The sequence below is a fragment of the Centrocercus urophasianus genome, unplaced genomic scaffold (assembly GCF_019232065.1).
Source record: "Centrocercus urophasianus isolate 14NV4802_14NV808 unplaced genomic scaffold, USGS_Curo_1.0 seq_11, whole genome shotgun sequence".
Taxonomy (NCBI): domain Eukaryota; kingdom Metazoa; phylum Chordata; class Aves; order Galliformes; family Phasianidae; genus Centrocercus; species Centrocercus urophasianus.
The window spans coordinates 53,012,822-53,040,585 of NW_024884253.1; the positions used below are offsets into that span (position 1 = coordinate 53,012,822).

The following is a 27,764-nucleotide window of genomic DNA, read 5'->3' on the forward strand; positions in this document are numbered from 1 at the left end:
ATGATGTCATAATCATATGTGTTTTACCTGCTCATGTCTTGCCCCTTGTAATTCTGCATGAGATCTGGAAATATCTCAGGGGCTAATGAAGGGCAAAATATTCTGGCAGGAATGTGTCAGTATGACAAGTACCGCTTATTTTTACTCTAGAATTAAAGTGCCATTTCTATTTCTTGCCTGCAGTATTTTCCATATAACTGTTGACTATTCTTGGTTATCCTGGATTTTCTAACTGAAATGAGATATTTATTTTTACACGTTGGCTCAGAACCTCCAGCAGTGTTTGGCTTCTGTGAAATTGGCATTAATATTGTCCATTGGCTTTGATAATTAAATTGTACACCTGTTCAAAAAAAAGCACCAGATTGTTAATGATTCTTGGCCATCACGCTGGCAGTAGTTATCCAACAATATTTCTCTTCAAATTATCAGAACATTTTTGTATGTCTCTAATTGTGACATGAACTAATCCAAGTCTTCTGTGACAATGTATTGGTAAAACCTTAATTATCTATATTTCATATCAATAAAGCTATAGCTGAAGTGGGAAAGAGTGGTACAGCATATCATTACATATCATTCAATTAATCAACTCCTAATAAGATATAATTCATTTCAGTTGTTTCTAGAAATATATAACAGGTCTATACATAACTAAATTATAATAAGCTAAGGAATTCTAGTAAACTGAAATCAGAAATGTTTCCTCTAAGAATAATAATTCGTATTATTTAAAATTTCTTGTTTCTGAATATCTATGAGAAAAATACTAAAAACAGGGAATAATAGAAAATAAACAATTTTATATAAAAATACTATTACTTGTTTCCCTTTTTTTCTATAATGCACGCGATCATATTTTTTCACTGTTAATGTGCTAACGCTTAGAGTTCAATCCTTTTTTCTGCATATTACTTTACTATGCTTTATAACATGATTTATGAGCTTTGTGCTTTGTGTAGAACATTTCTACCTGGTCAAGAGTTTATCGCAAAAATTAATTGTTGAAAGAGTCAAGAAGCACAAAAATGAGCAAAAAATATGGTAAATTAAAGTCTTTCCTTAGCCTCATTCTCTGACTTTATTAGTATTTTGATCCATGCTCATTTAGAGAGACTGGAGGGGTCAGAAAGCAGAATAATTGGACACTTTCGGAGTATCATACAAGTATCCTCTGCTGTCAATTTCTCTGCGCATTTCAGTTTTTTGCGCAGTTCAATCTTGGTTTCCCAAGTATAGTTCTACACTTTTTTTTTTTTTTTTTTTTTTTTTTTAAGATGCTAGCTCCTGAGTTCCAGAATTAATTCCTAGTTCTTTTAAACAGAATCCTAAACAGCTAACTTATGACTTAATTTCTTGTGGTGTAAACAGTCTTAAGAGTATGATCTGTTTTGTTGTCTCTAGCATTTCATCATGCTGCATTTTGCCTGAGATCACTAGGCCTCCCAAGCCTGGAAGCAAAGGTTCCAGCAACAGCATGTAAACATGTCTTTTCTGTTCCAAAGAGCCATCTGTGTGATACTCTAGAGTTGGTTACTGCATCTGGCAGCATTTTCTGGGATATGCCTTATACTCACCTTGCAGAGCTGGAATCTGCAGTGAGATGAGCATTGCATTCAGCTCTCACACCTTCGTGATATATTCTAATAGTTTCTGCTCAGACTGCACATGTATTATCCAGCTGAAGGGAAACTGATGAAAAAGCTCATGGAAAACACCATATCCTTTCTCTGCATTCTCCACTCTTTTTGAATGCACCCTCTTGATGCCAAACAGCACCAGTGTGTGTTCTACTGCATTCTCCAATCATTAGTCCCTTTTTTTCAGCTCCTGTAATCATTCAGTTTGCCTTGCACAAGCTTCAGATAAATATTTATCTCTGTATATGTATGTATAATGTTCAAAGGACAGAATAATTAGACTGTTTAGTTTAGAATGTAAATGGTCCAATATACCTACTTAGGCATCTCTCTATCACTATAATGTCTCCAGAAACCAACGTTTTAAAGAAAGGCTCCTCTGGTGTAATGCTGTACCTGTCCAAGCTGCTTTCTGTTTTGAATCCGTGGCTCACTGCAATTGAAATAAAAATGCCACATAATCTCGGGAGAAGATACAAATATTGTATAGAGACATAAAGGTAGAATTGCAGGCTGTGGAGTGGCAATTCTGTTGGTTGAATAGCAAGTAGCTTGCTTCAGGAATGTATTTCACTAATGTAAAATGTAATGTAATGTAGTGTTCACATTACATATATTTCCATTTTTATGGTAATATGTTTGAGAAAGAAAGAAGATCTCTACTGAATATGAGATGCTTCCTGTTACACTGTGCAAGATGTCTGTATGCTGCACATAGATATTTCTGTATCCCTTCTTACTCTCTCTACTATATCCACGTGGCCATAATGTCTGCATTCTACTTTGTTCCATGTATTTGATATATCTCAAACTGTGTTGTGACGCCCCTAACTTTTACCAAATCTTCTTTCCTTTACTTAGATTGTGCTATTTTACCTAGAAACGTATATAATGCTCCTTCTCCCAGGAATCCCTGCTGGGTATACTGTACACTGACATACACGTCCTTGTATGACAAGTAATCCTATCTATGAAATGTATGATGTACATTTGGATACCATATCTGTCAGCTTTCCAACATGTTAATTTAATATTCTTCTGCTTATTGTCTTCATACTAAAAAAAAAAAAGACAGACCCATAACATATGAACTCATAGGCCATCCAGGCCAGTCTCTATCACAGAAGTTTGCCAAAGTTATACGCATGTGACTGGCAAAGGGTTTTAATAATTACCCTTATTATTGGATCGAGGTATAATGACTCCTACAAGGATAAACTGTTCTTTAAGCAAATCGATGTTAAAATAATCTTTTAATGTATGCAGGCAAATTTCTAAAAATTGTCTATGAGCTGTTCAGTCATGCTATGCCATTGGAGCAGAACTTTTCAACATTTATGGGTACAGTTTAACTGATGTCCACAGGGGATTTGTAGTGCAATTCCCATTGTTATGAGGAGGTTGTTTTCTAATCTACTAAACACAGAAATAAAACTATACTCATTGCACAGCTGTATTTTTCATTAATTTCAGAAAACTGCGGGTTTCTTAATAGCTTCTATGACCTCCTCTGGCTTAAAGTCTAAAGTGATTACGGGAGCTAAAATCTTGGCATTCTTCCCATGTAATCTGCAGGGGAGAAGACATGAAGCTATGACATCCTTTGCACTATGTAATGAAATGCAGTTATATGGCCTCTGATGAAATCAGAAGGGAAAGAATGAGACAATGATAATGACAAAGTTGATTCATCATTGAAAAACTGATTATAAGCCAGCAGCACATGCTTGCAGTTATGACATCCAACCATATCCTGGGCTGCATCAAAGAAGGGCTGGCCAGCAAGTCAGGGGAGGTGATAATTACCCTTTACTCTGCTCACCTGAGATCCCCCCTGCAGCACTGCATTCAGCTCTGGGAAGAAAGATATGGAACTGTTGGAGTGGGTCCGGAGGAGGGCCATAAAGATGACCAGAGGGCAGAAGCATTTCTGCTATAAAGAAAGGCTGAGAAATTTGGGGTTGTTTAGTGTAGAGAAGGCTCAAGGAATGCCCTTCCAGTACTTAAAGGTGAGCTTCAGGAAAGACAGGGAGTGGCACCAAATGAGTGCACCTAATGAGGGAAAGTACAAGGGATAATGATATTGCACTAAAAGAGGATAGATTTAGATTAGAAAGAAGTTCTTTACTATGAATGTGCAAAGGCACTGGCATAGGCTGCCCGGAGAAGCTGTGGATGTTCCACACCTGGAGGTATTCAAGGCCAGGTTGGAATGGGGTCCTGGGCAGCCTGCTCTAGTAGGAGCTGTATTTGCCCATGGTAGAGATGATCCTCAAGGTCTTTTCCAACCCCAACCATTCTTTAATTCTGTGAGTTACAGATTTCAAAGGTGGTAAGTTGATCTTGAAAGAGGATGCCCATTGTTTTCTTATTTTCTAAAAGCAAATATATATTCTGAAATATAATCTTTCCCAAACCACACCTGTATTTTATACTGTGTTATAACGCATATTTCAGTGCTGCTCTAATTCATTTGAGGATTTTTTGGTTCAGTTGATTTTGGTTTCCAACTTTTCAGTCTTGCCTAATATCTGTACATACACGGGATGAATAGCTTATGACAAAGCAATTTAAAAGACCACGTGAGTCAAGAGTTGGAAGTCCAAAGCAAATGAGCCTAAAATTGGTGCATATAGAAGCCCTGTAGTACTGGTGTTTTAACTAGCAGTTTAACTCTTACTCCATTTTACCAGAACTCTAATATTGTCAATATGTATAGAAGGAAGAGTTGTGCAAATGTTGTGTGAGAAAAAGAATTGTTTCATTTTCCCTTTTCCCTATCTGGTTGCAGTATTGCTACTGTAGTACTTTAAATTGACAAAATTCATGGTGTAGTTATCCTTTTAATCTGCTAAACTACTGAACAAACTATAGTAATCTCAGCAGAGGCAAAGAAATAAATCTGAATGTATGTGAGTCTTTCATCTGGAAAAATTATTTTATTTTCTCTGCTACTTTAAAGTTTAGTATGCAATTACAGAATTTTATTTGAAAAGCAACAGCATTCAGATCTCAGAATAGCAATACCACTATGCAGAAAAGCATTGCCAGCTCTGCGTGCTGCCTTATGCACTCTGAATTCACTTCCATATATTAGTAACAGGCTAATGGGTTGCAGTAAAACAGCATTGCCTAAGAAACAAATTCCATTATTGAGGACTTAATTACGATACTTAATAGTATTTGGTCAAATTAAGCTCATTACTGATGAAGGATCTGGCATATAAATCCTTATAAATAGTTGATTATAGAACATGGCCCATGCAGTAAGTACTAAGTCAACTACAACAGAACCACAACACTTTACATTTATTAAATTCATTTTAGAGCTCTGATATTATTAACAATTAGTTATTTGTAATTGTAACTTATATATGTGTTCAGCTATACACTGACAGAGAAAAAATCGTACCGTTAGAGTCAGTGGAGTTCATTCTCACTAATAATTCTATAACCTTCCATCTCTTTCTTGGACTTATTTGCTTGGTCTGGATTCACACATACCAGTATGAAGCCCAACACTGCAGAGAAAGCACGTGCTAGCAGAGATAAGATACTATGCCTGTGCTGTAGCCCTCTGGGTGGGCAAGTTAATTGTGTATACATTGCTCGTACTTGCATTCCCTGAAAATTAAAAGTGTTAAGAGTTACTTTAGGTACTGGAAGGACACTTATAGGTCTCCCTAGAGTTTTCTCTTATTGAGGCTGAACAGTTCCAGCTCCCTCAGCCTCGCATTATAGTAGAGTGCCCCAGCCCTTCAAATTTGGCAGGATTGTTATCATGGATCTCCAAGATCTATGCACATCATAAGTCAGATAAAACATCAAAGTTTTTTAAATTGAAAGAGTTCTATTTTATGATATTGCAGTGCTTACATTTTTAGAAAAATCCGATACATCATAAACAGAACAAATTGTGGGATTAGTACTTTGTCTAACGAGATGTAAGATTGTCACTTACTTTCCTCCAAAAATGATTTTGTGCTTGATATTACAGCTTTGTTCAGTCCCTGCAATGGCTCTTCAAAAGGTGTCTATACTAATTAAACCTGCATGTTTTTAGGGGAATGATTTCCCCCACCCCTTGGATACTATCAGTCACTTAACAAATTATGTATGCAGAAAGTTGATTGGGAATAATCTATCTGCATAATAAACTGTGTTTAGCCTTAATCTTGGAATTAAGAGCTTTAGATGTCACTTCCAAATGTTTTGTACAGACTGGTTATTTACACAAATGTCCAATCTCTTCTAAGCCTTCCTACTCCATTTGAGAGTGTAACCTTTAGCATCAACATTTCCATACGTCTGAAATATACTTCCAGGTGATTGGATCCTACACGCTATAATCTCAGCATGTTTATAACATGCTGACTACAACTATGTTTATAACATACGTTAGATATTATAAAAACCGTAGAAACTCAACAAAAAGTATGTATGCTTACATATACACATGTATTATATCTAAAACAGTATTAGATATGTTACTGTTTTAATTGTATACTCATTTGATCCTTTGCTGAATCGACATACTAATAATGGAATAGTTGTGCTGTTCTTTGACATTTATCTGGGTAGTTCTAGCTGCTATTTTTAATCCAGATACTTCAACAGTTCTATTCTACTTCTATTATTCATGGTTGCTATGTTGGAAATGACAGCAGCTATCACATAAATAAAACTGAAGCAAACCACAGCATTCCAAATAGCAAAAAATAATAATTTAGAGGTATTAATGAACTTCATCTCTGGATATAAACATTTTGCTTCTCAGACTGTTTTCTAGATTCATTAAAATCATAGAATCATAAATCATAAAATCGTAGAATGGCCTGAGTTGAAAAGGACCACAACGATCGTGTAGTTTCAATCCCCTGCTATGTGCAGGGTCGCCAACCAGCAGATCAGGCTGCCCAGAGCCATATCCAGCCTGGCCTTGAATGCCTTCAGGGATGGGGCATCCTCAACCTCCTTGGGCAACCTGTTCCAGTAAAACTGTTCCAGTGGAACAACATGTCACATCTCTGAGAATAAAGGTTTAAATTACTTCGTAGATCATCTAAGAATGTGGCTGTGTGACCTCACTACAATGAGCTAATATTTTGTAATTTCCTTGTTAAAAATAAATAAATATATAAACAAATAAAAAGTGAAGTGTGTGATTGATAAATTCTAAGGTATCATGCACAGCATCATTCACTCTTCTACAACTTCTGCTGGACATTCCTAAAAACTTTTAGCTGGCATTTTCTGCAAGCTTCCTTTTCTTTCCACAGCAGTCTGCTGTTTTCCTACAAATGTACTTTTTCAGCTTTCCCTAATACCTGCCAGCTTGCCATAATGATAGGAAGGTTTGTTTGTTTGCCTGTTTTCCTTTGGTGAACTCTAAGAGTATGTAAAGTTTATTTCTTCTTGCTGAGGATTTCCAAATATGATGAGAAAAACAGTACCAGCACAAAGAACTCTTTTCTCTTTAGTATGACTTGCTATGTAGGTCACTGAGGCTGCAAGCAGCGTCAATTAATGACTAGAGAGAACAACTTTATTCCTAATGTGCTAGGTAATAATAACGATGAAAGTTTGCAATAAGCTGATTAAGCTGAATGGAGGAATTATTGGCAGTACAGACATTACTGTAACTGCTAAGTGACAGTATGTCATAAACAGAGGATGTGTTTGGCTTTTCCACTCATTTTTCCTCACTTTCTTTTTTTTTTTTTTTTTTTTTTTTTTTTTTCTGGGATGGGATGGGAAGAAGAAAGGATTATTCTCACAATTTTTTTCAGATCAGTATAGGAGAGGTAGTGGACATTCTTCAATTGCCCCTAATTCTAGCAGTATGCCTCTAACTTGAAGAAAAGATGAAGACACAGTGCAGAGCAGAAAATATTGAAGTTGAAATTTGGCATTTGCTAATAAGGTCCAGCTTTCAGGCTGTATGAAAAATCAGTTGCTTAAACACTTATAGGGAGGAAGGGGGCAACAGTCTTGATCTTATTTTATTGAACCCTTACCTTCCTTAATAGATATGAAACACTGCCATTCAGTCAACATTTAGATATTAATTCCTCTGAGTTTTATTTTTTTTTAGTCACAGTCTTTGTTTACTAGATAAAAGCCATCCATGAGTATTTGGGTAGATTTCTTTAGACATATATGCACAAAAGAAAATGAAAAAGCCTTATTTAAAATTACTTAATAGGTTAGTTCACGTGCATCATTAAGTGATAAATACATAGAATAATTTTTGAAATAGCCGTTTGAACAGATCTTTTTGGTAAGAATAAACAGATTCTGCAACTCAGGGAATCACAAAAATGTGAAAGTTTCAGTGGCTTCAAACTAAATTCTTGAGATAAGAAGCCCAAAAGATATGAAATCTGATTAGTGTGTATTCTAGTTTTATAAATGAAAGGCAGGCAAAAACAGTAAATTAGGTCTTAAAAATAATAAATTGGAACTTCAGCAAAGTTGCTAAAGGTTTGTGTTTGAAGGTTTATATCGAAGTTGTCTGCTGAAAAAAAGATTATTTCCCCCCAGCAGAAGTGTAAAGTATTGCATGTAATACTGCTGCCACTGCAGAAGAGATAATAAGTAGCCTGAAAAGATATTTAATTTAAATATTTTATTTTATACTGGATATATTTATGCATTTATCACAGTTGGAGGTGACAAATTTAACGAGCTGTGAATCAGTAGATTTTGGGAAGTGATTCACATGGTGGGAATTGATTGATTCTAAACTTGTAGCACCATAGCATCATTTTCTTTAATCTACAGATTAAAATATTTGACCTACTATGTTGGCAGCAAGGAATCACAAGGATACTGTTTCAATGACCATGAGAGATTATGTTATGATGTATAAAATGAGTGTAGGAAGACAACACTGAGACTTACATAAGTTTTGCTAAGAGAATATCTTGTGATTTCATATGCAAAGGATACACAGCATCCCAGCTATATTTGCTTCTGCAAAATAAATGAACATTATGCATGCTGTTTCTCTGCAGTTTTAGAAAAAGTCTTCCATAATATTTAAATTCATAATTGCATAAATTGTATTTTCTTTATCCTTGATGCTCTACATTGAACCTATTTTCAAAATTGGAATAAGTAGTGACATCTAGAAATTAAATATGGAAAGAAAATTGTTTGACATTGCAACGTGTATCTCTGTATGAAGTTTTCAATGGTTTCTTTAAGCTTTAGATGTTGATAAGCTGTCCAAGTTAGTGATTATACTTCAGCAGAGAAACTTCTGATTTAGCTATACAGTTAGCCTAGTCTAGTTTTACTTTACTGATACTGATAACAGTGATGTCCACAGCATTACACACAATGCTCCTTATGTGTTGTTACAAAAAATTACTCTGAAAAGTAACCTGAACTAGTGGGTGATTATGTTAAATATAGGATTCAAAAAAAGCAGACCATCACCATAATTGTTCTTAAAATGCATCATTGATCTTTCTTGAAATTGTTTAGTCATCAAAGACAAATAACATTTTTGGAATGATTAATAGAATAATTAGCTTAGTAATTTAGCTGTCGGATGTTTTTCTGCGAAGAGAAAATATTGTATGCTTAAAATGTAACTTTAAAAACAAATTTTTTAAAGATCCACACTGTTTGCATATTGATTATAAAATAAATCATTTTTAATTACAACTTTTCTGAATATATCAGAGTAAGTGGATGACCTTATACTGAGCGTTTTTAATGTGCATCATGGCTCAGATTAGTTAATTGTCCTAGTAAGTGTTTTAAAACATTTTCTCTGTACTCATCTGTGTATTTTCCACTTCTTAAAGATTCCTCAACAGATAATTTATCATGTCAGTTTCTGTGTCAGTAGTTCTGTTCTTTATTCCCGAGAGCTTTAATTAAATATTTTAGATGTACTCATCACTTCTCAGCACACATTTCAGCTACATTTTATTCCTGAGACCAGAAGAAAGACTATCTTATGGATTTTAGTTAAGTATGTGAAGCATATATATGAAATATTTTCTTTTAACAGTGTTTCCGAACAGTTAAGGATTGCATTATTGTATACACCTTTTTCAAGGTGGTAGCTTGGTTATCCATTACCTCCACACTTGAAAGCTTTCTACTGTTATGTGCAAATACTGACATAAGGGAGGGGGGACAGAAAAAGTGTGTTACTCATTTTTCTCTAGCTTTTGAAAATATTTTAAAATTGATTTGATCTTCTTACCCACTTTGGAGGCACATTCAAAGGCAACAGCTAACAAAAGACATAGAAGATTTTTGAGGCTTCATACAGATCTCTACTGAACACCATTACCAATCAACGTTCTAGTACATCTCATGCAATACAATCTGAGAAAACACATCAGCTATTTTCCCATTACTACTGTAGCTGTAGTAAAATTACTTTTCAGTAAAACGTCTGTGTTTGTGATTATTGGGGAATATGGGGACACCAGATGAGCAGTATTTTGGTTTTGAAGAAATAAATTTTTTCAAAATGTAAGCCAGATTCCTTTCTTGATGCACAGTAATACATTTTTGATGATGTTTCATTTTCTGAAATGATATTTCATTTATGAAATCAATTTTTAAATTTTGGTGTATACTTGTATTGCATTATATTGCATTCTAGTTTTAAAAAGACAAATTGGAACTATTCAGAAACATTAAAAATCTTGCATTTGGGAGCTAGGGGAAAAACTGTTACTTCTATCCAGAATTGAACACTCTGAAAGTTTGTCATTTGTTGCAAAGTTCACAAACTCAGAATAATTATGAAATTGATTGATACAGCTGCAGCAAAGAAATACAATAGAGAAGTAAGAATGTAGCAAGTAATATGAAAGCGTACTAATTAGAAGGTGATGTATGATTAACTGCTGAGATTTACAAGCAGTAATGCATTTTGCAGAAGGTCCTGGCAACCTGTCATTTGAATGATTAATTAAATACATAATATGTAGAAGATCTACTTTCACAGTCTAGTGTCTTGGCCCCTTTTAAAGAGGAAACTTGCAGCCAAAGCGGTATTTGTAAGATTTGAAAAATGAGATGTTCTAATGTGAAGATGGGAAAAGTTAGAGCTGGAGAAGCAATCCTGCAAATTTTGTGCCAAATTAGATGTGTTGTGTTAAAATAGATCACATATAGCAAAGGTGAAAGAGAATTTTAATGCATCCAATTTTACTTATTTTAACAAGCTTTCTTGGACTCCAGTGCTACTTTAATAGATTTAAATTCTTAAATTCTTAACTGAGAAATAGGGAGAGTTTGAGATTTTGTTAGGCCAGCTTTCATGTCAAAAATAAAATATAATGTGTGATAATTGTCTGAAGGAGTAAAATTCATCAAAATAATGAACAAATTAGTATTGCAATAAAATTTAATGGTGAAGATAGCTCTGTATGTTTCAAAGGTGAAACGGTACTTCAGCTTCATCCTTGAAGTCTTAATTATGCACATCTGTTACAGAGGTAAATTGCAATCTGAAATATAAAAGACTAAAGTCTGTGCTCATTCCTCTTGAACTTTGAGACAGTACTACTGATTTTGTGCAAAACAGAAACTCATGCTTATTCCAGAAAAGCATTTATGATGATTATGTGGATTATGTACCTTCTATAAAATCCTGTAAAATTTCCTAAAATCTACATTAATTACCATAAAGAAAATTTTTCAATCTGCTTTTGTATTTTCTGTAATTTCTGATTCCAGTAGAATGATACTTCTAAAACACCTGCTGTGAATTTTCTGGAAATAAAGGGAATAAGTTATGCCTGATTTAACAATATTAAAAAATGCTGGATTCTATTTCTGTTCACAGAAGAGTTTCACAGCATGTTAGTTCAATAACGTACTAATGTTTGATGCCAGAAAGAGAAATATAACATCTCTTTTTTTTTTTTTTTTTGGTATTGCAACAATGTCCATGGGTAGTAGAGGCTTCAAAGTGTCTTAAGTGTCTGACATATTTCATCTTCGGAATTTGTGAAAGATGGAGAGATATGAAATAGCAAATAATTGAAAAGTGATAGTCAGAAAAAGAACATCAACAGCAATAAAACTAATCTATCCAGAAGAAAAAGAGAAAATACTGAGGGCAAAACATGTAAAATTAAACTTCAACAGCATATAATCTGAACTGATAATATTACATCTTAGATACAAATGCAGTTTTTTATGTTTGTGGATAAATACTAAAACCACAGTTGGATATGCTTCATCTTCTAAATGTGTCAAATTTATCATAGAATCCTAGAATCACTCAGCTTGGAAAAGACCTTAAAGATCATTGAGTCCAAGCATGGCCTAACCATACTACCCTAACTCTAATAATCCTCCGCTAAATCATGTTCCTCTGCATCACGCTCAGCCACCTCCCTAAGGAGCGTATTCCAGTACTTAACAACCCTTTCTGTTAAGTTTTTCCTAATATCCAAACTAAACTTATCCTGGCACAACTTAAGGCCATTTCCCCTTGTCACCATTGAGAAGAGACCAACTTCACTCTCACTGTAAGTACCTTTCAGATATTGAAAGAGAGCAATAAGGTCTCCCCTCATCCTCCTTTTCTGCAGAGTAAACAGCCCCAGCTCCTTCAGCCTTTCCCCTTTCTCCAAGTCCTTCACCAGCCTTGTTGCCCTTCTTTGGACCTGCTCCATCACCTCAATGTCCTTTCTGTACTGAGGTGCCCAAAACTGAACACAGTACCCAAGGTAAGGCCTCAACAATGATGAGTACAAGGGCAGGATTATTTCCCCAGTCCTTCTCACCACTCCATTCCTGATACAAGCCAGGATGCCATTGGCCTTCTTGGCCACCTGGGCACACTGCTGGCCCATATTCAGCTGACTGTCCATCAGTACACCAAGGTTCCTTTCCATCAGGCAGCTTTCCAGCCACTCCTCCCCAAGCCTGTAGGGTTGCCTGGGGTTGCTGTGACCAAAATGCAGGACCCAACACATGGCCCCATTGAAACTCATACTGTTTACCTTGGTCCATTGATCTAGTCTATCTAGGTCCCTCTGTAGTGCCTTTCTTCCCTCAGGCAGATCAACACTCCCTCCCAACTTGGTGTCATCTGCAAACTTACTGCGTGCACTCAATCCCCTCATCAAGGTCATTAATAAAGATGTTAAATTGAAACAGCCCCAGCACCAAGCCCTGGGGGACACTGCTCGTGACCAGCTGCCAACTGGATTTAACTCCACTGACCATAACTCTTTGGGCCCAGCCAGCGTTTCACCCAGTGGAGCGTATGCCCGTCCAAATCATGGGCAGCCAGCTTCTCCATGAGAATGTTGTGGAGGACAGTGTCAAAGGCTTTTCTGAAGTTCGGGTAGACCACATTGACAGCCTTATGGATAAGTAGCTTTTGAAAGAGAGAATTAAAAAGTCTTGGACTCTACTTGAGAAAAGAGCTGAGAGGGATATGAATGTGATTTAGAAATCATGAAGTCAGTGGATTAGCTAAGCGTGACACAGCTGTTGACCTTATATGAAAACTAGATGGCACTGAACTCAGAAGAACACAAATAATAAAGACAAAAAAATAAGTGCAGTGTTTGTGCAACATTTTGCACAGAAATGGCAAGATGCTTTGCTGAGAAGTACATAATGGTTCTCAACGATGGTGATGATATCCCATAGGGCACACTCTACCACCCATTGAAGCCACCGATGAAGCCACACTGACGCAGTTGACATAGCCAATGTGCTGACCCAGAAAGAGATCCTAAGGTAACTGCAGCTCTAGAGAAACATCTGGATACTCTCAGTGAGGTCAACAGGAGGGAAGATGTCTCCTCATGCTCCTTCCCTCTTTCTTTGCATATTGGTAGTGAAACTGCATTGCTTATCAAAGGAGCTGTGCAGATTACCCAGAATCATAAATGATGAAGAAATTCGCTGGATCTTCCCCATGCCTGTACCTTAAAAACTTAAACTTCCAACTTTACTGAAAGAGGGACAATGCAGAGTCTGTGTTTACCAAGTTAAGAAGTGGAGTCTCCCATCATGGTAAAGGCTGAAAGACAGTGACTTATGGCACCAGGTAGCTTCTGATCTACCTGGTCACATTGGTATTAGAGGATATGGGATGATGTGAACAGCAAAGACCTGAAATCAACAAAACAGTGCAGGAGACCCACCTGAAACATATCAGTAGTGCTAATGTGACAACATTAAAGGGGAAAACTCTCATTCCTTTTCTGAGAAAACGTCACAGCTGCATGACCATATGAAGTGTCTGGACACCAGTATACATAGCATAGGAAATGCACAAGGAATTTGATGTGTGTGTGTGGCTGCTGGGCTGTGATCTCATTAGATACTGGAGATGTGTTTGGATGGCTCACATGCCTGGCGCATGTGCCATGCGATGGCTGGATACAGCCTCTTTAGAAAGAATGGGCTATGGAAGTAGGGAGAGAGTTACGCTTTATGTGAGAAAACAGTGGGAATGTGGGAAGCTCTAACGGGGGATAGATGATGAGTCATCTGAGAGGTTATGGAGGATAACAAAAATGGTGAAGTAACTGAAGCATCTCTCCAGTGAGGAAACGATGAAAAATCTTGTTTTGCTTCCTGTGAAGAAAAGAATTCTCATAGAAGATTTTATTAATGTATCTGAATTCTTGAAGGGAAAGTGTTAAGAGGAGGGGGACAGGCTTTTCTCAGTGGAGCCCAGTGACAGGACTCCCAGTACAATAATACAAGAAAGACATGGTCATACTGCAGGAAGTCTAGCACAGAGCCTTGAAAATGATTGAAGGTTTCATTTGTGTGAATCTGCTTTAAGAGATTTCTCAGGAAGAGCATACTGACTGGCTCCAAAATGTGCTGTCTGAAATGCTGAACAATAGGTCAATAAAAGCATCCTAAAAGTACTAAGCAGGGATTTATTTTCAAACATTCCTGATACAATTGGTCTGGATGCTGAAGAACTGCCAGAAAATAGACTGCAGAAAAATAGCCAGCTGATGTTCTAACCTTGTCACAATAATATTAGACTTTTCAATTGAGTTTGCAGATAGTAAGTTAACTAGTCCTGAATTTTATTGCAAATTAGATAAATTATGGATATGATTGAGATGTGGAAGATTCCAGGCATCTTTTCTTACTGAAAAAGTCATTCTTTTTGAAAAAGAGACACCTTTCTTTGTCTTCATTTTTCCAGTTTGAAACCAAAACTACGAATGATATCTGCTAAATATAAATTTGGTCAGCTAACTCTTTGGTAGATAAATCATTGGTGTCATTGACTTTTTCTGTTTTACTGTCATTTAGGAATCACTGCTTTTCCCTGCTTTTTGCATACTTAAGGTAATTGTCCTAAAAGCATTTGAAGTATTTTATCAGACATGGTGGGTTGTAAGATTACAGAATGTTCAACATCAGCAGATTACAATCACCATTTACTTATTTTCAAGTCAATTCCCACATGATTTCGGTAGCCAAAACGTTACAAAACATAGAGATTTGTGCTTTGTGATATTTGAAAGCTGAGGTTTGAACTTCCTATTAGATAGCTTTCTAGCTGCATGATATCTTTAGCAGTTTGTGAGATAGCAGCCTATATCATGCTGGAATTTGAAGCTGGGAGGAGTAAAAGGGGACAGAATAAGTGCTTGCCGTGAACACGCTCACATTCTATCTCTCAACCTTACAAGTTTAAAAATAACTGCTTCTGCTGTTGCAGAGCTTGTAATCACAGTACTGCAGTGATGCACGGTGTTTGTTTCTACTACAGACAGCTCAAGAGATATCAGGCTGTAATCCTGTCAAAAATGAAGTGTGTTTTGGGCAATGGTCCAAGGCAAGACATGGTGTATTGCAGAACTCTCTCATGCCTCCCAAAGCTCTCATATACTTTTCATTCTGTGGCTATAAAGCAATTTATGCTAGTGTCTTTACAAAGTATTGCATGTAGGAAGTATAACATTTGATGATACCGCATTGAAAGTAGTTTTTTTCAGGAATTAAATAGTTTGTTAAGTGTACATTTTTTTTTTAATTTTCCCTATTTTGAGAAGAACTTCATTTTCTGTTTAAATATTAGTGTAATGTTATCAAAGTAAAAAAAAAAAAAAAAAAGTACATAAAGAAATGACTTGTCATGGTTCTGAAGATACGACACAGTAGATGGAGTCAAATTTCTAGATAAATTTAGGCAAGAATAGAAGGTGGATAAGGGAAAAAAAAAAAAAGAAGAAGTTAATATCAGAGTTACAGAGCTACAGAGTTGAGTACTTCTTACTTCTTATACCTGGAAGAAATAAAGGAGAAGTAATGAAGATGCATATTGAACAACTGTTAAAAGTTAAGAATTCTGAAAGGGTAAATGGAACTAAATTGTAGCTAGCAAGCATGTAATTACTGGGATGAAAGATGATCTTGGTTTTCATTGGTCTGAAGATTATGTAGTTGAAAATAATACTGGAGAAAGTGAATTAATGTATATAAGAATGGGAAAAGAGGTTTTGCAAGTGTACTGCCTTATCCTTTTTTTTTTTTTTTAATAGCTATTAAGAAGAAGGAAAAAAGAAAAAAAGAAAAGAAAAAAAGAGTCTTCCATATAAATTACACTTCACAGAGGAAAATTAAATGTATATATTATTAATACTATATTCTCTGTAGGACTAGAAAAGCCAAAAGCCATTTTGTCAAGAGACATTAGTGTACATTACACAAATAAGTCTCATGCTACCTTTCTATAAGTCTCATATCTACTTACATCTACTTTTCCCAGGTAGGCTTTAGTTTGTTTTTTAACAAGGAGTTTTTTATCTAAAAGTTCATGGCTTTTTTTGTGTTAATCCGACCATATGAAAAAATAAAACAAAACAGATTGAACTATAAGTTGATAAATATTCTATATTTCTGACATTTTTTTTCAATTTTTACTTTTAAAGGTATTTAAATTTTGAGTGCTTATGATATGAATGTCAATCACAGCGATTTTCAGAGAACAATTTCAGAAAGGATTTTTATTTAGCCTTACTGTACGTGTAACAATAAAAAAAAGAAGCTTAAGTATGCTTTGTATTCAAATACGAGGACATTTTCAGATCTGTTATTATAATATGCAAGAAATTATATATTTATTGGTACAACTATATGAGACATAAATAGGGATGGAGGTAGTGAAATCGCATTGTAAGATGTTGTGAAAAACATACTTTTTTCTGCATTCTTCCCTTTTAACAAGATTATATGTATATTTTGGTTCATTCAAGGTTTAAGTTATTCAAAAATCAAAGTCAGAAAAGTCGTGAGTTTATTGTCAGTTCTCTAAAATCTGAAATTATTCCTTGTTTCCTTTCCTGAGAAGAGAGTGGATGGATCTCTTCTTCTTTCAAGTTGAAGCATTTTCCTCAGAAAAGCAATTTGTTTTTTTTTTTTCTGATAAATGCATGCCACAGCATGTTCAGATTCTAAACTATACAGTTGAAGAAAGTAGCTACTATGCAAAGTCAACCAAGCAGAAATATGTAATTATCTGAGAATTAAAAAAAAAAAAAGCTTAACTTTCCCTTTTGCAGTAGTGCAATTTTGATGAAAAAAATATGTATTTTGTCTTGTTTCAAGATAGAGAAAATATCACAAGTAATCATTTAGGAAGTTTTTAGGTGGTCATTCTAATGTATAATACGCAAAAACAAAAGAGGGAAATTCATACTCAGAAGAATTTTGAAAGTTAGGAGCCAATATACTTATATGCCAAAACAAAAAAAAATTCTCATAATAAAAATAAAATTACAAAAATCCTATTTTGTACATGATTTTCAAGGAGGAAAAATAATTGAAAAATAATAAAGAAATACGTAGTCAAAACTGGTGAGGCCACACCTCCGTACTGTGTTCAGTTTTGGGACCCTCAATGCAAGAAAGACATCATGCCCTCAAACGAGTTCAGAAAAGGGCAACTCTAAGGAGTCTGGAGCACAAGTCTTATGAGGAGTGGCTGAGGGAGCTGGGATTGTTCAATCTGGAGAAGAGGAGGTTCAGGAAAGACTGGAATAGGCTCCCCAGGGAGATGGTTGAGTCACCATCCCTGAATGTCTTTAAAAGCTGTTTGTGATGCTTGGGGACATGATTTAGGAGAGCGTTGTTAGATTTAGGGTACTATGATTAGATTGCGGTTTGACTTGATGATCGTTAGGGTCTTTTCCAACCTGAGGTATTCTATTCTATTCTATTCTATTCTATTCTATTCTATTCTACTCTACTCTACTCTACTCTACTCTACTCTACTCTACTCTATCCCATCCCATCCCATCCCATCCCATCCCATCCCATCCCATCCCATCCAATCCCAACCTATTCCATCCTTTCTTATCCTATCCTATTCTAATTGCTCTCTTTAACTATCTGAAGAGAGGCTGTGGCAAGCTGGGGCTGGCCTCTTCTCTCCTGTAACTGTGATAGGACTAGAGGCCTCAAGTTGTGCCAGGGGACATTCAGGTTGGATGTTAGGAAAAACTTCTTTTCCAAAAGAGTGGTCCAAAAGAGAGGCACTGGATTGGGCTGCCCGGGGAGGTGGTTGTGTCACTGACCCTGGAGGCGTTCAAGTAATATTTAGACATGGTGAGGGACCTGGATCGGTGAGAACTATTGGTGATAGAATCACAGAATCACAGAATTGTAGGGGTTGGAAGGGACCTCCAGAGATCGTCGAGTCCAAACCCCCTGCCAAAGCAGGTTACCTACAGCAGGTCGCACAGGTAGGCATCCAGGCAGGTCTTGAACATCTCCAGAGAAGGAGACTCCACAACCTCTCTGGGCAGCCTGTTCCAGTGCTCCATCATCCTCACTGTAAAGAAGTTCTTACACACATTTGTGCGGAACTTGCTATGCTGCAGTTTCTGGCCATTTCCCCTTGTCCTGTCTCCACTCACCACTGAAAAGAGTCCAGCCTTGCCATTCTGCCCCCTGCACCTTAGATATTTATAGACCTGGATCAGGTCCCCTCTGTCTTCTTTTCTCAAGACTGAACAGACCCAGTTCACTCAGCCTTTCCTCATAGGAAAGCTATGCTCCAGGAAAGCTTCCTGCTCCAGGCCCCTCACCATCTTTGTGGCCCTCCGCTGGACTCTTTCCAAGAGGTCCCTGTCTTTTTTGTACTGGGGAGCCCAGAACTGGACGCAGTACTCCAGATGAGGCCTTACCAGGGCAGAGTAGAGGGGGAAGATCACCTTCCTCGACCTGCTGGCCACGCTCTTTTTAATGCACCCCAGGATGCCATTGGCCCTCTTGGCCACAAGGGCACACTGCTGGCTCATGGTCAACCTGTCATCCATCAGGACACCCAGGTCCCTCTCCGCAGAGCTCCCCTCCAGTTGACTGGCCTATAATTGCCTGGGTCTTCCTTCTTGCCCTTTTTGAAGACTGGAGTGACATTGGCTCCTCCATCAGGAGGCTCCTCCATCAGGCACCTCCCCCAAAATGGGAGGTGAATGGTTGGACTGGATGATCTTGAAGGTCTTTTCCAACCTTGGTGATTCTGTGATTAATAATCCTGCTATCACTGGAAATGCTACAGGGCATGCAGAATTTGTAAACACTACAGAAAGAAACAGTATATCTCAAATGATCTGCATTTTATTTATGACAATTGTGATACTCTTTTATTGCTTTCAGAGTTTTTGATATAAATATCCATGAAGGACAAAAGGCTTTCAGGCTTCTTCATTTCCCTCTTTTTCTCCACACATATAGGTAGAGAAAAATTTTCAGTTTGTATTTCTGGTTGTATTTTATCACTGCTACATTAGTCAGTTACTGTTTTTCCTCTAGTCCACACTTCGGAGATATAACCCCGTTTTCCTTGAGAAGTCTTCACTGACTAACGCCAACAACAACTTTGTAGTGCTTCACTGCAGCACCATTACAGCAAATTCTGTAAGGACGTAATTAGTAATAATTTTAGTATGATGTGTATCTACCTTAAAATTATTTCTCTATCTCTACCAGTTAAATGAAGTTTGGGAAAAGTTCTATTTCTTAATACCTCTTAATACAGATACATTAAAAATTTATTAATTTTAAGCAGTTTTAATTTTAATTTTAAAATATTCTGTAGAGAAATACATGCACAAAGTATATTAATTGAGCTCTAAATTAGTGATGCTGAACAACAAGAGGAAGAAAATGCACAGTGAAGCAGGAAATATGCCATATGCTATTGCATACCTGAGCACAATGGGGCCACTATCTTAATAGCTTTCTTAATGTTCCTGTTGTAGTGGATATTGGTGGACATATGGTATGCAGCCTGTTTTATAAGCCAGAGCATTTAGCTGACTTTGATAGCACCTTGTATTCTTCTGCTGTTTTCTGCTGCTTTATCTCAGAAGACATACATTTTATTTTGACCCTTTTTTTTACTACCACAGTTGCATATTCATCTTATTGTTCAGCTTTTCCACAATTTTAATCCCTCTTAGGCAATAATTTTGAACACAGATCTGTAGTCTTTCCATGTACAAAGGTCTTTTGACTCACTCTCCTCTGGCCTTATAAACTGCTCACACAACTGCAGAGCTGACCATGCTTTGCATGGGCCCAAGTGCAGTCAGATGCTTCCTGCCTGCCTCAGGGAGCACCAGCACACTGGAGCAGAAGTGGTTTCTACTTCACTTGGCTCTGTTTACACCATGTGAATGAGAAATGCAAGAGATTAACTTCTTGCTCCATCCTTTCTGGGGTGCCAGGTTGTCAAGGCCAGCTGGTACAGGCTACCAATGGGAAAGATTTCCATATTTTTCTTAATAAAAAATGTTGATTTCATTTTTTTTAATCCAGTCTGACTTCTAAGTTGTTGTTTGGGTTTTTTTGCATGTTTTAATTGGATTTATCCAAGTCTGCAGCAAACCACCTGCAAGATTGAATACTTTGCTCTGTTTAGACAGAGAGTTGTGAATAATAGCTAAGTAAGATAAAAAATATTTACAGAAACTTTTCTGCTAATTAGAAATATTAATTGAATAAATATTTGTATAAAATATCATTAGGATTTCTCTTACTCACTCTTAATGATGTTTCTGAAAACGTATCCTTCACGTGCAATGTAAATTCTACTATGTCTGCAGTCAATGTTTGGATGAGCTGCAAAGTAACATTTCCTCCTCCTTTCTTTCTCTAAGGACAGGTTTTCCTTTATCCTTTATCTCTGTTGTCCTCTTGTTTGTGGTGTTTTTTCCCCATTTAAAGTAATTTTGATATCAAAGTATGCCATCAGCTACCAACCTGCTGCTGAACTGTTAGCTTCTCAGCTTTATTCACACAACACAGCTCGGTTTGATTCTGTTGAAAATAGATAGGAAATTAAAACAAGAAACAAATATAAACTGGGAAAGTCTCTGACATTTATGGTGCATCTTCTACCCATAAACCACATGTAAATTGAACAGCTCTCATAATCATACCCCAGACAGAAACTTTACTAAATTCACAAGGTATCAGTCATTTAATAAAAATGTAATATTCTAGAAATATATGTTGTTGTGCAGAAGTATTTTTCTTTTAAATGCTAAATTTATACACAGAATAATGAGTTGTTCTTGAATATAGTAACAATCCTCCCTCCTCCTCATTCACTGTTTCCTTCCAATGTTTTTGTACGACTCTGGGATTCTTTGAGTAAAATATTGCAGTACAGTGTTAGGTCTTTCTATTTTTTAACCGTACATGTAGGTGATACAAATAACTGTCAGGAAATATGACAATGTTCACAATTCCAATACTGTGACACCTTTAAAAATGTAACAGAAGGCAGATGTACAAGAACTCACAGTTCACAAGCCTTGAATCTCTCTGTGATTAGAAAAATTGAATGAGAAAACTCCAGACATCCTAGTAATTGTGATAGGTATATGAAGAGAACATTTCACCCTGGTTTTAGGAGGCTTCTTGCATTAGCCTGTTAGCATGGATAGCTTTCCATACCGATTTTGTGCCTGTGCTTTTCTATGAGAAGTTAAGTAGTGCAGACCTGCCTTAGGTGACCCCTGATACATTCATATCCTTAGTATACTTATGTTTTTAATGTTAAGGTAGGAAAATTTAAAGCTCTAACCATTTATTGTTATTGTGGTGTAAAATCTGGTAGAATTAATTCTTCTTAAACATATTTATTATTATTATTATTATTATTATTATTATTATTATTATTGCCTACTTACGTATAAGCTCTAGAATTTAGTATACTGGAAATAACAGTAATAGAAATACAAGTTTGTGCTTTGATAATTGTGTTGCTACTGTCTTGACCTCATTGCAGCATCTCTCTACAGGAGTAGACCATGTTTCGGAGCACATAGTTACACAGAATCCTTAGGCTTTTCATTACTACTGTCACATATAATGCAAATAATACAAGTATTGAAGATACAATAGCAGATAACTGCTTGGAGGAATTATGTTATGTAAACAGAGTAGAATAACTGAGTCAAATCCTTCTGACATATGCTCCACTTATGTCTTGTCAAGTGTGCTTAGGCTTGAGAACTGCTTAAAACCCATCTGTAAATGACTGGAATTTCTTATATGTTAGCTTGTCAATAGACATTCTAATGTTGTGCTTCACTACAGATTGGGACTTGTTTTAAATAAAATTATCTAATTGCTAGTGAGTTCTGGCAAGAATGTCTTCTTTTGCATAACATTCAGAAATACCAATCTATGTACTCATGGACTGTCTTGATTAGTAGCTCTGCTGTATCAATTTTATTAGGAAATAGAAGTTAGAATGAAACTCTCTTTCTGTTTTACAGATGGTAGATAAATAGTACATGCAGAAGCACCAGACTAAGTGTTTCTAATTTAAGGAAGAAATACTTACAAATAAGTAACATGATTTTCCTTAAAAATGTAGTATGTGTTCCTAGGGGAACAATGTAAGCCAATACTTATTCACTATGGTTAATATATTTTAGATATATTTAGTTTCTTTAATTTAAAACTCTTTCAGTTGCTAGCTTTAGTGATGATAGATTATATTAAAATATTGTAGATTAGCAAAATGAATAGAAAATTAGGGAAAAATAATGAAATTGCACTAATATATTCACAGGTACTTTTAATAATAAGGAGTAATTAATAACACTTTATCTAGAATTTTTAATAAAGTTATTATTGGACATTATGAAATTGAAGTAATTGAAAGGAATACTTCTTCAAAGAAATTGTTTTTAAAAATCCTGTGAAACTCACTCAGGACAGCTAAATTTCTGATCAGCCTAGTCTTGTGTATCCAGCAGGGTGAAGAATTATTGACCAGCTGTTGACTCTTACTGATGTACTGCTTATCAATTAGACTGTATCTGTAAAGATCAGTGACAAGTTCATCAGTAGACAGTAGCATCATGTTTACAGTGCCATTGTACATAATCACATTGCAAAAATAGCTCTGATTTTTTTAATACATTAGTACAAGCATTTGTACAAGCTTTATACTAAGCTTGCCTAACACAGATTAATTTTTAGACGTGATGCTGTTTTGTTTTTCTTTTAAATAATTACCTAACATGTTTTCTAAGCAAATGACGTATTGTTAGATGTTTATGTGTAGTAGCATGACTGACCCTTTCTCACTGACAGGGACTGAGAGAAATTCCTAGAATAAAGAACAATCACAAGGGTTGTGAATTTCCTTTTCTGAAAGCCTGATCAAGTTACGTAAGAAAAACACACACACAAAAAAAAAAAACCATAGGAATTGCACTGAAATTTGTGATAGAATTTCAGTGGAAGTGCAGAGATTTATATGGACAGAATCTGAGATGTATACCTTTAAATTTAAAACACAGGAAATTTTCGATTAATTACAGATGAGATAAAAATTACAAGTGAAACTCTGAAAGTAGTGTCTTCTATTTTATCCTGTTGGCTTGTGACATCAGAGGTATGTGTTGGTGTTATGGCAGTAGAGGTTGAACCTTCCAGCCAGTACTCCCTTACATTTTGTTGCATTGACAGATGGCAGCAGAGGAGTAGTCTGACAAATTGGTGTCAAACATGGAATTGCGTACAGAGGAAAATGTGTAATTGAATTCCTCCATGTGGAAAAATGTCACCCATTGACATTCATTGATGCTTGATGAACATTTATGGAGACCGAAAAGGGACTGTGAGCACAGTGAGGCAGTGGGTACTTCAGCAGTGGCAGCAGCAAAGTTAAAACAAGCCATGTTGAGTTGGCCTATGTGAGTGACCATGTTGAGTGACCTATGTAGTAACAAAAAGAAACAATTTAGGTCTGCTAGAATTTATTTGCTCTTACTTGCAATCTTCTTGAATTGGCTTGTAGTGTAGCTACACTGGATAATGCTTGAGCTTGTAAGTCTTGATAAATCTGTTGTTCTGTGCAGAACTATTGAATACTGTGCTCTGAGTTTTGACAGATGTTTTTGGTGCCCAACTTGAATGAATATTCTTGTTCTGATACAAGTTGTTATTGAGAATGTGGTCTATCAAAAGAAGATTTATAAAAACTGATATATTTTTAGTATAGCCATATTTTAATGATGAATTTTATAATGGTCATGTTTTTGTAAATAAACTCTCCCCTCTGTTATTAGTGTAATGTGAGGCCTTTGCAATGAACTGGTGGCTAGAAATGAGAGGTTGAAAATATCTTTGATCTTTTGCACTGTTCCCAACATTCCTTTCTTCCAATAGAACACACACACACAAGAGCAAAAAGAAAAGAAAAGAAAAAAAACACCAGCAACTCAGGAGTCAGATGTGACTGCAGTAAATGTATACTGAATATCAATAATATTGCAGTTCAGAACTGTCAATCAATAAATAATGGCTTGAATCATCAGAAGGGAAGCAAGCAAGTGTAGCCTGCTTCTCCCTGTGAAAGACAATTCAAGTAATTGCTCTAAAAACTTCTTTTTTTTTTTTTCAATTGAAGAATCAATAGAAAAATATCCAGGCCATACTAAAAGTTAACAATACTGTAAGACTGCATCTCATCTAAATTCTACAGGTTTCCCCCAGAAATGTTTTCTTAGAAGAGATTTGATCTGCAATTGTTTTAAAGTTGAAATGGCTTTTCCACCTAGTGCTCTCATCACTTTTTTTAAAAAAAAAAAACAATTTCATTTCAGATTAAAGAGACAGAAGAAAATGAGCTCAGAATCTGGGACCAGGCAAAGTTCCTTGTATGTTGTTGGAGATTCCACCAAGACAGCGAATGAAGACACGAGACATTACCTGCTACAACAAGGCTAACAGGAAATAAAGGGGCAAAATACTGAAAGACTTCATAAGACTTATGAGAAAATTAAATAGTGGAAGTCCATGCAGCATACATTGAAACACTACATGCACTTTTTCTATGTATTTGACATTTTCAGTAAGGACCATAGAAATGTGTCATTGTTCACCAGCTTAGAATATTTTGCAGTTTGTTCTTCCTTCTCCTTTGTCTTAATTGCCATCTTCTAAAGCAAAAGATGGATTCTAACTGATGTAGCCCATAATTTAATTTTTGGGGAAAAAAAAGTACAATTTACATGGCAAAGGAGGGAGTTTCATAGCTGGTTCTGTGAAGACAGTGAGTCTGGAATGGAAGTCAGTGCTTTTTGCCTTGTCCCTTTCTTTTATTTTTTTTTTTTCATACAGCAATGGGAAATAACTTTTTCTCAGTTTCACTAGTTCTGCCAGAGTAACATGTTGTAGTTAAATCTAACATTTCTCTCCCTACTAATTTACTGCAAACTCCTTCTAAATCTGCTTCATTGTTTTTGTAGTTGCTTTTTCTTTTTTTCTTTTTTTTTTTTTTTTTATTGAATTTGTGTAGGACCATAGAAAAAAAGAATTATTACTTCCATAGTTAGTATCTTTGCTGTGGAAATTGGTGTGAATACAGTGTGTCTCATTTAAATTTTGATTAGATTTAAGTGTCTAAGGATTTATAAAATTTGTGAATGAAAAACATGAAAGGTTAACAATTACATAAGAATCATGTTTTGCCTAGGAATTTGTGAGCTGCTGGAGTTAGAGCAACTTCATGACATCCCACTGTGTAACATAACGAATGTAATGAACGTAATGAAAATGTTAGTGTGGGCCATAGCAGTTAAATGTGCATAATTATTGATTTTTAAATGATGTAATAGCCAAATATACTACTATGGTTGCACTGAAACACCTGAAAATATACTAATGTCAGAAAACAATTTATTGATGAAAGTTTTTATCTAACTTCTACAGACAAACAGTTTTTGTTGTCTCTGACAAGCCATTGGAAATAACGGTCTTTTAGAGATAAAACTCTAGGGTTTCAGCAATTTAGTAAAATTTCTTTAAGCCTACAGTACTATCTATGGCTAAAGCCAAGTCAAACAATTCCATGAGTTACTGAGGAAACTAAGATTTTATCCTTCCCTCTGTGTCTGTAAACATGAAAGAAAAACAAATAATGCTTAATTGATACTGGAGAACATCATCGTAGTAACAGCTTGCCTGACTAATAAGGATATTGATGGAAATCAACAGCTAGTTAAATAGCTAGGAGCTACTTTCTGCTGATCTGACTTGCATTCTGCATAAACCTTTAGTACATGTTTGTCCTTCACTTCACTGTATTATAATACACAGTTGGCGTGATATACCTGGCTATTCCAGTGCTCATGGTTGCAATAAATAGATCACTGGACCTATTCTAGAATGTGTATTTCAGAATAATGATGCAGTATGTTTTCTTTCTCATGAAGAAACGCTTGGTATCCCACATGATTCTTTGTAATCACTTTATTGACCATATTTTACTTTCAAGTGCTTTCTTTTTAATAGTGGTGCTTAAGTTTTATTGTAAGAGTGCAATAATCTGACAAATCACTTTAGTTTTTTTATAATTTCTCCCTGTTCCCTGTGCAAATTCAGCTAAATCAGCATCTGTTAACTGCATAACATACTTATTTCAGCAACTACTTACACAGAGAACTTCAGAGGTCTCTGTGAAGAAGCATACCTGTAAATCAGTCACTTGAAAGAAACCCAAGAAATAATAACACATAATTGCCTTCCCTACAGTTATGAATGTCAGAGAATGTTGATTTATGACCTTTTTGTCATAACACTAGAATATCTCCTGATCTTAAATATACATCTATGATATTTGCTCTGTAATGATATTCCCATCCATTCACCTTCACATTCCCCTGGTGAGAGAGAAGACACATATTTGTGCAGAAGGAGGGACTGGCTCAAAGTCAGTAAGGATAAAATTTGAAAAAATTATCAGGAAAATTTATTCTAGATCTGTTTTCAAACCGTTGAGCCACCCTCAATCTCTCAGAGGGAATGATTGGTGTCTAAAATAGCGGAATGCTTCTAGAAAAAATAAAATAAATTAATAAATAGAATCATATTGTTATTCTCTTAAACAGATGATACTGTGTACATTGCATGTCAATTAGTTTAACAAACAAATAATAAATACAGAAAGATCTACAGATAACTTTCACAGCTGGTAAATTCTGTTACATCTTAGTTAAAGCAACAAATGTTTTTATTATTTCATATTGGTGCAAAAACATTTAAAAGATTAGAGAGATAGGAAAGAATGATTAACAAGTTTTAGTGGTCATCTAGTAGTGGATATAGAAATAAGGCTTATGTTGTCTTATACATCCTCCTTCCTAAATAAAATGCTTCTTTTCTGACAGATGTATCAGCTTCCCTTTAGAGTATTTTGCAAACACTTTTCGACATATATTTCAAAAGGATGTGTTCTTATTCTGCTCCATCAAGTGAACATTGGAATATGTTTTAAGCGCATTTGAACAATCCTGAGTTTCGTCTCCAGGAGGGACAGAGATATCGGAGTTTAATTAACTTTATTAAATAAAATTAAAAAAAAAATTAAAAAAAAAATTTTAATTAAAAAATTAAAAATTTAATATTTTTTTTTTCCACAATATCTACCTCTATTTTCTAACTCCTGTTGCCTCAATGAATTTGTGCATAAATCTTATCACATTAAAGTTTCATCTAAGGGTAACGTGAACCTATTTTCCTCAATTTAATGGGAAAAATCCTCAAATACTAAATTAAAAATATACCACTAAGCAACAATTTCTCAGGCACTGCAGAGATTCTTTGATGCCC

At 35.6% G+C, this 27,764-nt stretch overlaps 1 protein-coding gene across 2 annotated transcripts in view; it reads left to right on the forward strand.

Annotated features, from left to right (window-relative positions):
• The window catches only part of CCDC102B (coiled-coil domain containing 102B), a 114,280-nt gene extending 88,906 nt beyond the window's left edge, over positions 1 to 25,374 (forward strand). For both annotated transcript variants that reach the window (XM_042809153.1, XM_042809154.1), the window contains one exon: positions 24,758 to 25,374. In XM_042809153.1, coding sequence (XP_042665087.1) covers positions 24,758 to 24,847 — 90 coding nt within the window. In that variant the 3' untranslated portion in view covers positions 24,848 to 25,374. The remainder of the gene's footprint in view (positions 1 to 24,757) is intronic.
• The last annotated feature ends 2,390 nt before the right edge of the window (positions 25,375 to 27,764 follow it).